Source organism: Puma concolor, chromosome F2, assembly GCF_028749965.1.
Source record: "Puma concolor isolate L17-30 chromosome F2, mPumCon1.1.hap2, whole genome shotgun sequence".
Lineage (NCBI taxonomy): Eukaryota > Metazoa > Chordata > Mammalia > Carnivora > Felidae > Puma > Puma concolor.
The window spans coordinates 26,024,295-26,038,882 of record NC_141684.1 but is presented as its reverse complement, the minus strand read 5'-3'; the positions used below and the strand labels follow the sequence as shown (position 1 = coordinate 26,038,882).

Genomic DNA, 14,588 nt, shown 5'->3' with positions numbered 1-14,588 from the left:
CAAATGGATTGTAATTTCTCATAATACTGAAGTTATGGGTTTACAGGTTTATATGGGTTCATAAATAGGCTACAGTAGTCTTAATTAATTTACCACAATATTCCATGTTTGAACTTAAAAACATAAACTTAGCCAACATAAAATTATAATAGCCAGCATGTCACGAAATATTCTACATCTTTTACATGTATCAACTCATTTACTCTTCCCTACAATCTTTAGGGTAATTTTTTATAAGCAATTTATTTCTGAGATTCTGATTTTATATCACACAGAATTTACTCCAAAAATAAAAACAAATAGATTCTATATAGAAGTTACCTCTATGTCACCTCACACAGCTGGTTACATTGCCACTTTTCTTAGACTCTTTTTTTTTTATATTAGATTTTAAAATTTTATTCCACCTTGTAAAATACAGTGTTTTAGATCTTGTTCTGAAATCAACCATCATGGACGTTGACAGAATGTTAGTTTATACTACTATATAACCTACAAAGACTTGACTCTTAACTCATTTAGCTTCCCAATAAAATGTTGGATCCTTGACAGCTGAGACTATATTTTATTCACTCTTTTACCTTCTTAGTATAGCATGGTGCTACCTTGGAGAAATAGCTCACACAGAATTGTAGAATGAATAAATAACATGAAATGAATGAAAGTATGGATTTGAAGATAAAATAAAATAATTATACATTATGAGTAGCTTAGAGTCTCTTCATAATTCCATCTTAATACTTTAGAAGAACTAGTAGAAAAGTTAGTAACACTACTAGTTCATTAAGTTCAACATTTTAAAATACAAAAACATGTCTTTACCTTTAAAATTTTAAAAAAAATCAATTTGTTTTCCATTTGCTGACAAACCTACCCTTTTGGGTGAAAAAACAAGGGAAACAACAAGGGATGGATAGAGGTTTTGGAGTTTGGATATTAATTTGGAATAAGAATCTAAGTTAGCATTTAAACACCCAAATGCTCCCCATGAACACTACTGCCGTTTTCTGAATCTGTTATTAATTTGTTTCTTAGTTAAAGTTTAAAGGCACTACTGTGGGAAGACGTGCTTTGGCAATGTGTATAGATCAGTCCTCCTCGCTTATGCTCACTTCTGGCAGTTCCAGTAACAGAATGGACTGTTAAAAAAAAAAAAAAAAAAAAAAAAAACCCACACATACACACAAGCTTTTTTATTTTTTTTTTTTTTTCATTTGAAAGGTTTATAGGAGATAAAAATTGTCTCCTTTAAGAATTATTTGGCCCATGGGGCGTCTGGGTGGCTCAGTCAGTTAGGCGTCTGACTTCGGCTCAGGTCATGATCTCACAGCTCATGAGTTCGAGCCCCGCGTCGGGTTCTGTGCTGACAGCTCAGAGCCTGAAGCCTGCTTCTCATTCTGTCTCTCCCTCTCTCTCTGCTCCTCCCCTGCTTGTGCTCTGCCTTTCTCTGTCTCTCAAAAATGAATAAATGTAAAAAAAATTTTTTTTAATTATTTGGCCCTGTGTTGAATAAATGATATCAGAGAGATGAAGATCCAAATGCTTACTTGTTAACCACTAAAATAATAATGACAAAAATTAAAACAATATAATCCTTTTCTATAAACAACCATAGAGAATGTAGTTTTGATATTAGTTAGGAGTTATTTGAAAAAAATGCACTGAGGGGCGCCTGGGTGGCGCAGTCGGTTAAGCGTCCGACTTCAGCCAGGTCACGATCTCGCGGTCTGTGAGTTCGAGCCCCGCGTCAGGCTCTGGGCTGATGGCTCGGAGCCTGGAGCCTGTTTCCGATTCTGTGTCTCCCTCTCTCTCTGCCCCTCCCCCGTTCATGCTCTGTCTCTCTCTGTCCCAAAAATAAATAAAAACGTTGAAGAAAAAAAAAAAATTTAAAAAAAAAATGCACTGAAATGAAATGTCACATAATGCTGATGTATTATTTTGTGACTATAAGAAATTGGCAATACATAATTTGTTTTTATTTAATTGTGATTATTTTAAAAAATGTAAAAAATCACAATATTTTTTATCTTTTACGCAAAATGTAATAGATAAATGCAAATTATGCTTTAAATTTTTGAAATAAATTAACATTTATTGCTTCACGATTTTTTTTCTCATTAACTTTTCTTCTCCCAATTTTAAAACCAATATTCTTTAAATAAAATATTTTTAAAAGAATTAGGTTTTTTCTCTGGGGTACCTTGGTGGCGCAGCTGGTCGGGCATCTGACTGGATTTCGGTTCAGGCCATGATCTCATGGTCTGTGGATTGGAGCCCCATGTCAGACTCCACACTGACAGCACAGAGCCTGCTTTGAATTCTCTCACCTTCCTTCTCTCTTCCCCTACCCTGTCTGAATTTCCCAGGACATCTGAAAGCTTGGAGTATGCAGCACATTACATTTGTATAGCCAAAAGGAGGAAAGGGTGAACCAGCAGAATTTATAATTCTACTTAGAATTCCAAAACAAATATACTGGCCAAAACATTAGAAAAAAGGTAGTAAACCTACTATTTAAGTCTGCAAAGACTTAACTTTTATTTCATATTGACATGATGAAATTTGGTAGGTCAGAATATTCATCTAATAACTTCTTTCCATTTATATGTCCTATTGTAGGAAAAATGCCTTTCCAAAATGTTTTTAACAATTAATATATGAAAAATTACTCTAACACTATTTATTTCCCTGAAATGGGTAGATATGTTTTTAACCCCCCAAAATAGAATAAGAAATTATAATTATATAGCTAAATACTTTGTAATGAATTATTTAGTGCTTTGTAAAATGTAATCTAATTTGATCAATGATTTCCTACTTATATCTGCTATTTTTGGCTTAGTATTCTCAAATCTAACAAAATGTAAAATCACATTTTAAAATTATTACACTTTAAAATGTTTGATTACATACAGGCTCTGAGTTTTTTTGATAATTGATGTAATTGCTCAAATTCTGTCATTTACCGTTATATATACAAGTCATTAAACATGAAGATAAAATCCTTTTCTGATATAACCATAATGAACAATCATTGTTAAAGAAATAGCTATAAACTCATTTCATCAGATTAATTGGAACTGAATAAAATAATAATGCTAAAATATATTCCTGTTAAAATATAACATGCTATTTTAATAATCTTATTAACTATCAATGTATCATTAGAGAAGTCAGATGTGTCATGAATGGTTTCTTTCAAAATTATATATGTGTGTGTGTGTGTGTGTGTGTGTGTGTGTGTGTGTGTATACACACACACACACACATATATATATATATATATATATATATATATGCACGATAAGGTAGAAAATTTTTTCAAACTGCTATTGATTTATAATACAAATCCAAAAAAATTTTTGTTTATAGTAATATATATGATTGCCCTAATTCAGTGATTCTTAATTTGAGATTCAAGGATGAACTTCAGATGATCTATAAATCCATGAATTTTTTTTTAAGTTTATTTTTATTTATTTTGAGAGAGTGATAGAGAAGCAAGTTGGGGAGGGGCAGAAAGAGAGGAAGAAGGAATCCCAAGCAGTCTCTGCACCCTCCACACAGAGCCTGATGTGGGGCTAGAGCTCGCCAACTGTGAGATCATGACCTGAGCTGAAGTCAAAAGCCCAACTCTTAAGTGACTGAGCCACCTAGCCACCCCTAAATCTCTGAATGTTAAGCAAAATTGTGTATAAGGCAACACATAAATAAGTGTATTTCAGGCCACCTTGTTATTTTCAAGAGAAAGCAAAAGTTAATTCTATAGTAAACTAATTAATTTACAAAAGAGTTGACTTAAAGGGTGTGGATAACTTAATTTAAATTGAGGATATATTTTTCTCTTAAATGAAAAATTACCATTAAAAGAAATTTTTTCCCTAGAAAAATAATTATGTCAAACAAAAATCCTTATAAGAAATCACCAGTTTAAAAACTATCACTATTTTTTTTTTTTAATCTCACATCCTAGAATTACAAAACTAGAATGCTATCAACATACTAGCTCAAAGAATTTTTTTACGTCTGAAACAGCGTCAGCTTGGGAGCTCCCCACATCAATCCATTAACTGAATACACATTTAAATACAAGAAAATATTGAATAATAATCATGCATGTTATATAGGTATTAATACAGTTAATTTGGTAAATACACAAACATTTTAAAAGAACACACACAAACAACACAGACACCACAAACTTCACTCTTGCACTAGAGAAAGTAACAAAAAAGGAGTACACTCACAGATAGAAAACTTGTTGCTGTTGTCTTTCCCTGGAAACAATTTAAATCCTCTAGATTTAAAATCTATGGCCTTTTTCACTAGTTAAGAAAACAAACAAAAACATGTATCAGGATATACAATTTTAAAATAAAATTCAAGTTAACAAATTTTGTTAGCATTGAATTATCCAAGTTAAAGAAACTGCTTTCTTAAGCCTGACATAGGGTACCCAGAAGAAAAAAAAAAAAAAAAGATAAAAAAGAAAATACAGCAATATAATCACTGAGTAGTAAAATACCAAGCAGTACAGAAAGAGTTTAAGTGTTCTATAGGGAAAATCCTGGATATATGGGTAGATAGGTTTTTAAAACTATGCAAGTTTTTATAGGAGAGCAAAATACTACCAGTTTATTATAACTTCAATCCATCAAATTTTATGGAAAAATTAAACTAGGAAAATAAAAATACTGAGATATTATAAAAGTTTGGAAGATTTAATGAACTTGGTTCTTAAACTAATATATTTTTTAGGTAATTTAGCTTAAGTGGAATATTAGGATACATTTAAGAAAATGGTATAATTGAAAAAACTTAAAATATATTATAGTATTTCTGCCAATAACCATTTTCTTTCATAATCATTGCCTTAACATTATGATTGATGCCCATCCACAATCTATAAAATTTATAAACGTGAACTACCTCTATTTGGAGTTCATCTGAAATATTGCTATTGTTTTTGATATTATGATATTGAAAGCCAATATCATAGGAGGCTGGTATATTTCCTGTGTATTGTACTAAAATAGACATGACTAGATTTACCTAAAAGATAAATTCAATGAAGTAACTGATATATTTTAAAAACATTTTTTCAAGTATTTTGAATGAAGGAAAAGAAGTATTAGTCTTTTAAGAAGAATAAATTACTAGATTCACTACAGTTTCTATGTACTTTTTAAGTCATAAACAATGACACCAAGTGAAATAAAGGAAATCTATTTAATTGAAACCCCACCCGTGAAAAAAAAGTTATGCAACCTGATCTAATATTTAAATATCAATTCTTTTAAAAAAAAACAGCATGAATAAGAATGCAAGGTATATATTTAACTTCTTCAATTATAATTTAGAAATTTTTACATATTGCTTTTTATAAGATTTATAGGCTAGGGATTATTACATCAGGCAACTAGGTTTTGTTCATGCCATGGATTGAAAAGAAGGAAAACTGACTTTTGTTAGATGGTTTAAAACAACCATTTCACAAATTCTTATCTGCTATTTTACCCACTTAGTTCAAATCATGAGTATTTTATTGGTTTTGAAACATTTTAAGGTGATTTATTTCCTCAAAATTAGAAAGGTAGAGATAGGGTCTGATGAGTTACTGGAATATATAGTTATGGACTAAATATACACACTGTTATAAAAAATAAGGAAATGACCAGTAAAGCAAGATTTGAGACCTGATTCTTAGCAAATTATTAGTTGTGTGATTTTGGACAAGATTCTTTTTACCTCAGTCTCTTCTCTTAAAATAAGAAGCTAGGGGTAGATGACAGCTCAGCCATTTGACAGTTCTGAGATTCTTATCAGAAAAAAGAAATAACCACCTCTCTCTCTCAAGTCATGCTTCTGTTGTAATTCTTTTCTACACCTCCATCCCCATGGTGAGCCAGAGGTTAATTCTACTGGAGTATTCAACTGCTCTAAATTTAGCTCTCCCACTTGTGAATTTTCCTGCTTTCTTAAAATTCTTCTTAATAAAATGGGCATTTTGTGTTTTGAGGCATATTTCTGGATAATCCCAATCCAAACACGAATTGTAAGTAGGAATTCTAACTCTACCTTCCTCTGCATTATAACATTTGACTTCAACAACTGCAGGTGAGTCTGAAGATTTCATGAGAATTTTCACACAAAATTTGGAATTGTTTGAGAAATAAAGATAAATAAATGAAACAATTGTAAACCCAGAGGCGAAAATTGAAGACAGTTCAGAGGATGAAAAAAGATCACTTCTATAACGTGTAGCTGGGACTGAAGAACTTTGAAAACTACAGTGGTAGAGTGTGTGTGTGTTTGTGTGTGTGTGTGTGTGTGTGTGTGTGTGTGAAGGTTTATGAGGGGTACTTAAGGTGATTATTCGGTTGGGTGAAGTCAGGAACAATGTGTATCTAAGAAAGCATCACCTCAGACCAAGGAGTTCTAGTTTTCTGGTTCTAAAGGGTCCTAGCTTTATTACTATTTTTTTTTTTAAAACTCATTTTTCATTTTAAATTGAAGAAAACAGTCCATCTTTTTAAAACATATTACAATGTAATACAGATGCAGAAGATGGAAGGCCAGGAGAATATCCGTTTTTAGAAGAAAAAAAGAATGGAAAATAACAGAAAATTTAAACCCACCAAAAAAATTTAAAGTTAAACAGCAAACACATACTTTGGGTTTTTTTTTATGATTTCAAGTAAAAGAATATAATATATATAACTTTATAAATAAACCGAAAGGACAAATATTTCAAGTACCAACTGCAAAAACCCTCTTCTAAATTATATATTGATGAAATGTTAAATCTCAAGTATATGCCATAAAATGTGCATTTTATTATGCATTCCCAGGTATATGTATGAAATAATAACATACCATTAAGCAATCAGTGCTTCTAAGTAAATACAACTTATCATGAAATTGACCTGATCTTTTCAACAGATATATTAAAATATGTTGTGGGCTTTTATGCAAGTTAAGAAAATGTTAAATTATGGTATGTTGTTTGTGGCCATTCCTTTCACTGTACTCTGAGCTTCTCAAAGGCTGAAACGTGGAACTTCTATGAGTGTGTGATTGAATGAATACCTGCAGTGTTGCCAATCCTGGCTCATTTAACCAAAGACATTTTGTCGAGAGTATTTCTTTTATTAATCATAAATGAGAAGGGGGAAAGTGAAAAATGAATGAATATTCAAGTAGAAGTATTTTCATGTATAAAGCTATTTTTAAATCCATAATAACTATGTATGTTCTAATACTTTTATTAAAAATGTCATTAAATGCAAGACATGTAGACATGTGCACAAATATCTATTTACTTTGTTTTCTTCTGTCTTCACATGCTAAGCAATTTTTGGTCATTTTTATTTATTGCTTGTTTGGTTTGACTTAAGCATAATGGAAATATTCTAAAATATAAACAAACTCTAGCAGAAAGGAAGATATTAGGGCAACAATCAAATTCACTTTTTTTTTAAGTTGTAAGCTCTGAACACAAGAAAAATCATTTTGTGTGTCTGTAAATCTTTGTTACATAAACCACTGTAGGGGATTAACACTGCAGTATTTTTAAGATCTATTATTGTTCTATCATCTTCAAAATCAATTTGAATTCTAAAATGCATTTTAAAAATTACCTAAAAATGGTGATTGATGTTTCTTAAAACTCATGTAACGTCCATGTTAATCAGTTGAAGTTACTTATTTGAAATTATTTCATTAATTTAGATTTCAATGCCTATTATTAACATTAACCATATATACACATACATGGATAAAGAATTTGATTTTGTTCAAATATTAATGTGTGTGTGTGTGTGTGTGTGTGTGTGTGTGTGTGCGTGTTTGTGTGCGTGCGCGCGCGCGTGCGTGTTTGGAACAGGCAGCCTATGACTTTATTTTTATGTTAGAGAATCTTTGCTAGTGTAAACTGAGAACATGTGGTATTACTAGCAGAAAATCAATTGGAAGGTAGTTGATTTCATGCTGGTGCCAGTGTTTAATATTAGAAAATTCACCATATCACACAGATGTGATAGAGGGAATTCAACCATTAGTTGGAGGTTTGGAAAAGATGATCTTTAACTGTTCTGTCACTATGCTTCTAAAACTTACAATCATAAAACATCTCCTGGCCTCAAATTTCTTAATTGAAAATTAATAAACTCCTCACTACATAATCTCAAAAGTCATATACCTATAATTTTATAACCATATTTTTAAATTCTATTTCATTGCTACATATAGACAATATGCAATTTTGCAGAACTTTTTTACCTTTGAAAAAGAAAAAACAGACATGTTTAGTATTATGGAGAACAGTTTTTCATTGGAAAAATCTATTCCAGATTTCTATGGGATTCTAGTAAAACAACAATTGCATTACTTATTAAGTGTTATCTTTCATTTTCTACCAAGGTTATATTCTAACACAATAATAAAAACGAAACAATGCAATATTGTTTATTATTGTAAACATCCAAATTTGTAGCGTTTATTTTGATAATAATTTATCTTGCAAGTGTCAGTAGCTGTATTATAAATTGATGATTAAGTCAGATTACAATGCTTCCAGAAAGTAAAGCACTCTTTTGAGAAAGTAAGGTATTTTTATCTTATTGATTTGGTGGGGTGGGGGTGGAGGGAAGGGGGAGTTACTTTTGCTTCATCTTAACTTTTCAAATGTACGATAATACCTTTGTTTGCTTTTGTTCTGTGTTTGATATCATGGTTTCTATATGGGGTATAAAATTTTAATTCTTTATCTTGAAATAATTACAATCCTATTTTTATCTTTACACTCAATAAATAAACTACACTAATAAAATTCCTTTGGGTTTTATTTTGGTTATTAAGGGGTGCCTGGGTGGCTCAGTCCATCACACATCCAACTTTGGCTCAGGTCATGATCTCTTGGTTCATGGATTCAAGCCCTATGGTGGGCTCTGTGCTGACAGCTCAGAGCCTGGAGCCTGCTTCAAATTCTTAGTCTCCTTCTCTCTCTGCCCCTCCCCTGCTCTCTCGCAAAAATAAATAAAAACATTAAAAAACACCCTAATATGTATGGGGTGTCTGATTTAGAGAATATAGCACATATCACTATTGACAGTAGATTCATTTCCATCAGTACTAAGAAATATAACCAATCATCGGCTAGGAATTCAATCACAGATCAACTGAACGTTAAAGAATGGTGTGTTATTTGTGGCATTTCTCCCATGCGGCTAGGTGTTGGGAGACCTGTGTTCTAGTCCCAAAACACAGGGGACAAGTGGTTTAACTTCTCTATTCATTTTTAAGAGATTCATTCATTTATCTAGGTGAAGAATTTGGACCAAAGGGAGAAGGAAAGACTGATGTATTCTCAATTCTATCCCCAAATTCAAAATATATTCAGAGATTATACAAGTACTAAACTACGTTAAGAGAATACATTGTTTGTTTAAAAGTGAATGGTGGCTCCATGCAACATTGAAATTTAACACCTTTTTTTCTAAATCCTCTAGTGTCAACTTATTTAGCATGACGGCTGCTAATTGGTCATTCCTTCCACTTTACCCTTGGAAGAAGAAAGATGGGGACACTATACTGACACCAGGTAGTATTCTTGCAGTGTCTCCTTTACCATCTTTCATGTAAGACTTACCAGTGGATACAAATTTCTGCAAAAATAATTTTGCATTATAAATATTTCTATAGAAATTAGAGGTATTTTGCAATTAGGTCATGTTTCTGGATTATACACTATAAAGGCATAATAGAAAATTCAGCAACATATTAGTAACTTGCTTATGAATCTTTGTAAAAAGGATTTTACTTCACAATAATTTAAAAGAAGAGAAATAATACTGGCCACCACTTGATGAAAAAGGCAGTGATGTAACTAAGTGTGTTCAAAAGCACTTAAAAACTCATTCATAGAGACTTATGTATTAAGCATATGCAAGATTCAAACTATTCTCAAATTTAAAGTGATGGATCTGGATTAAATTTAGTAAGAAACTATATATATATTTTATTCTGTAAATCTACCATATTATCCCTTTTAAAATTACTAGGAATAAATATGGTTCAAACACTCCAATTTTCTAAATCCCTAAACTTTGATTTTTGCTACTCCGCTAACTTATGGCTAGCACTTTATCCTGCATATAAAGTGTATAAATATAAATTTATGTGTTGCCCAATTTTTAGTTGAAAGAAAATTTACAATTATATATTGTACCACTATGCTTAAATTCTACAACAAATTTCAAGTATTGGAACATAGCAAGAGTTTAACAAATGTTATTTTTATTATTGTTATTGCCAGTTATAATGCTAAGAACTAATCAGTTTCAGAGGCTAATACAATTGGGGCTGCAATATTCTAAAAAAATAAACAAATAACTATTCTGTGTTATGTCTTTTTCACTGTATGGACATGGTAGGTACATATGTTTATGTTAAATCATCTACTTTCCTTGGATTTCTAACTTAAATTGTTAGTTGTGTATCTCCCTACATCCTTTAACCAAAAGAGTAAATTTAATAAAAAATATATAGACACGTCCCTAGATATATGATCATACTCGTTTTTATAAACACAGGTATACTAATTTAGCATATTTAAGGCATCCTTGTGACAGGCCCATTTCATTTTCACTTTTACAAAAAAAAAAAAAAAAAAGATTCTTAAGCTATAAGTCTAAAAGTTTTAATGAGATCAACCTAGACCTTAGATATTTGAAATCTTATTTTTCAATCATTTCAGATTGAGAAAAAAGTGTAATTTTTTTTAAGTTGGAAAATTAAACAGAGTGACCAGAGTGGAAAAGACACATCGTACTTTATAAAAGCAATTTGCTAATTTTCACAGGTCTTCTGACTTAAATTAGTTTTGTTGCTTTTTACTTGATACACTGGATGGACTAAATAATTGGTTGAAGAAAATCACACAACTAATTACTGGATAAGGACTCTAAAATTTGATATGGGCTTTCTTCTCTCCCAGAAATGGAACGAATTCAGGAATCCAAAACACTGGAATAGATACCAGCAGACGCATCCGCATTGCCTGGCGTAACAGGTCTTACAGTTATGGTATGCTGTAAAATGTCAGCATTATAAAAGAAATGTGGAATTTTTTATATTCTCTTTAGGGATTCTTATAACTGGCATAATAAAAGTCACCATATGAGAAGACTCACCAATGGTGAGTTCACAGACATTTTTAACACTTTTAAAACTGTCTCAACCTTTGTTTTCATCTTTTTTTTGATAGTTTCAAATGAAATTTTTATTATCTTTAGTCCTACAATTAAATATTAAGATCCACTCCATTCATTTAACTAGCCCCCCCCCCTTTTTTTGGATATATTCTTTGAATAGAAATGATTTTCTAGTTGCTTTGTTTGTAATTTCTGTTCTCTTTTCATAAATTCATTTTATTAAGGATAATATAACTAAAGTATTAACATGAAAAACATAACTTTTTTTTTTTTTTTTTAGTGGGACGGTTAGGATAGCCCTGGTTTGCGAAGGGATACCTTAGGAAATACAAAGATTAGGCAAAACTTCTCAAATAATATCAACAAAAACATATATATATATATGTTTTTCTTATGCAAAATAAAGTAATTTTGTGTCCCATATTTATTTTACACTTAACAGCACAGATCACTTATGTATACTACAATGCCTTCCAATAAGAAACTAATTGGGAAAAAGCAACTGTTTGGATAATAATGACCACAGTTAATGAATATCTTCAGACTGAAGCAGTGGTATATATTCTTCCACTACAAATATCACTAGTGCAGTGAATAATTTCAAGTAAAAAATCCAGTATTTGAAACCAGTAACAATATTACTTTAATCGGTAACAATATTTCCTCATTTCTCTGATTTCAGATTATTATATTTTATCTAACTTCTTTACTGGAAGCCTTGGTATCGCTACCTGGAATCTGCCTAAAACAAGCAAAGATGGACTGGAGGAGTTGTATTTGGTGCAGAGTTATTCTGCTAAAGAAATGATGTTAAGGAAGCAAACAACTGGTCATCACCCATCTATGTTGTATATTATCTACATGCCTTTCCAGCACTATCCTCTTCCTTGTTTTTTGTGCCAAAGATCGATCTGAATAGGCTACATCCTGCCACACAAATTGGGGCATCGTCTAGCAGTGCTGGCATTAACTAGAGCCTTATTAAAAAAGCAAATTACCCAGCCTTACCCTTGACCTACTGAACTAGAATTTACGGTTTAATAAGATTCCCCGATGACTCTTACACGCGTTTAACTTTGTGACGCATTGGATTGCATCAACAGACGCTCTTATCTTCTGGAGTATTCCAGCAGGATGGAGGGACGGAAGAAAGTTAGATCAGGTTTATTCTGCAGGGTCTCTCACCATTAATTTGATTGGAGTTGACTAGGATCCTTAACTGAAGGTCACTAGTTTTTTGTTTAATACTAGTCTGATATATGTATCTCTCTGTCCAACATCTCCCTCCAGTCATCCCAGTGGGTCAGCAATGGTGAAGCCTAACCATGGCTATTCTGTATTAAAGCATTATCCCTTGTGGTTTCTTCACATCTACTCATTTAGAAATAATCCTTTTGTAAATAAACCTTCCTTGAATTATCCCACGTTCCACTGTTTCTCAATGGACTCTGATGGATACACCACTGGTACACGGAAATCATGAGAGATTTCTCTCAACCATCGCGTACCATGTTTATAACCACTCTTAACACTTCAAAAGGTAACATTTGAGTAAAAATATGAGTGGCTGTTGCTCATAACTCTACCATTAGTTGCTTACTTAATTTCTAGGGAATTTTTTAAAGATCTAGATCACACATCTACTCTCTTCTAGCAATTATCTGCTCAAGAAGCACAGAGAATTCACAAGGATAAGGTAGATAAAAAGGTAAGTGTGTTGGCTGTACTGAAGTTAGAAAGTAACTGAATTAAGGGTAAACTGGCAAACAAAAATATATGAGGTAAATAGAAACACAAGATGAACTGAATGCTACACATTGCTTTGGCATAATTTATATATGACATCAGTATGAATAGTGTTAAATAGAGCTGTATATATTAGCTGTTTCCATAATTCTCTATCAATATTCCATTGAACCATATATATTTATTTCTAAGGAAATAACCTAAGAAATTTAAAACTCGGTGCCAATTATTTGCTTAATTTGTTTACCTATTTTTACCTTATAAATTTTTTATCGTATTAGAGCATATTTTCTTCCTATACAGGCTCCAGAAGTGGGCAGTGTCATTTATTGCTTGTATATCTAAAGCACAGACACTCTATGCCTACTGTTTTTTAAACCCCAAAATATCCACTCAAAAGGGGATTCTTTTCCTCCTTTCCACAGGTGTTAAAAATGGAGAAGCACTAAGCAGATTGCCCAAGGTCATACATATGTTAGTTCAAAACGTTCATTCATTTGACTCTGATACATTAGTCCTAGCATCTATACCACCACTCACTATGAATAACACCATTCCATATATTAAATCAGAACTCTCAAGTGTATATCCCAGAAAACCACAATAGATGGGGAGAGTGCATCCTATCCTCATTTATTTTTTAATGCAAAGCATATAATAAAATACTTAAGTGGTCAAGAATATCTTACTTTAAGTATGTTTTACTTTAATATAAAGTAGAACTGGATTCATTAACTCAAAATTGAATAAAGATATTGATTATTTACTGAGAGCGCCAAGTTTAATTCTATGGCTTGAAGGCTCTTAATACTTTATTTTAAAGATGTGAAAAGATGAATAAAAAAGGTGTAGCACAAGCCAACTGCTATATGAGATTCAAATCATCATGTCATCTTTTTAGTAAAAACCATCTTTGGCTGAATTCCTTTCTAATGGAAAGTTCAGGAGAGTTGATAAACTTTTTTTTTCTTAATGCATGCCTTATAAATGAAGAATTTCTAACCTCTCTGAGATCTAGATAAAAATCAATCTAGAAATTTGTCACTTTAATACCATTTGGATTGAAAAAGAAATGCCATCTGAAGAATATTTTAAACAAAGAAAAATCAAGCATCAACACTGAAAAGCAATAGTCCATGATTTAGAATACAAATGATGTAATTGTGAAGAGAAAAATATTCTATGCAATGCACCCCAAACCTAATACCATGCTGTTCTGCCATATATGAAGGTTCTGCTCTTCCTAAAATTGTAAAACTTAATTGTGTGATTTCACTCTGTGCACAGCAGGGCCGCCATATGCTCTAGAAAACTACATGCAAGGGAAGCAGCTTGTTGCAAAAGTGGGTGAAAATGCCCTGAAATAATTCTGAACAAGATAAAAATGTCTCTAACATAGGACCATTTCTTCATACTCCAAAAGACAGAGGAGTTCACTTTGGCACCAACTTTGAGCACAAATAGAAAGTCTAGCCCCTTCAAAATATTGTAATGAGGGAGAAGATTTAAAGGTCACAAACATCTTGGGGTGCCTGGGTGGCTCAGTTGGTTGAGTGTCTGACTTTGGCTCAGGTCATGATCTCCCAGTTTGTGGGTTCAAGTCCCATGTCAGGCTCTGTGCTGACAACT

The 14,588-nt window shown here is 31.9% G+C and overlaps 1 protein-coding gene across 6 annotated transcripts in view; it reads right to left on the bottom strand.

Moving 5' to 3' along the window:
• CSMD3 (CUB and Sushi multiple domains 3) overlaps window positions 1-14,588 on the bottom strand; it is a 1,257,965-nt gene that overhangs the window by 718,682 nt on the left and 524,695 nt on the right. For 3 of the 6 annotated variants that reach the window (XM_086695899.1, XM_086695901.1, XM_086695902.1), the window contains one exon: window positions 4,248-4,325. The exons of the other annotated variants lie outside the window; for them this stretch is intronic. In XM_086695899.1, the coding sequence (XP_086552025.1) occupies window positions 4,248-4,325 (78 nt within the window). The remainder of the gene's footprint in view (window positions 1-4,247; window positions 4,326-14,588) is intronic. 6 annotated transcript variants of the gene reach the window in all.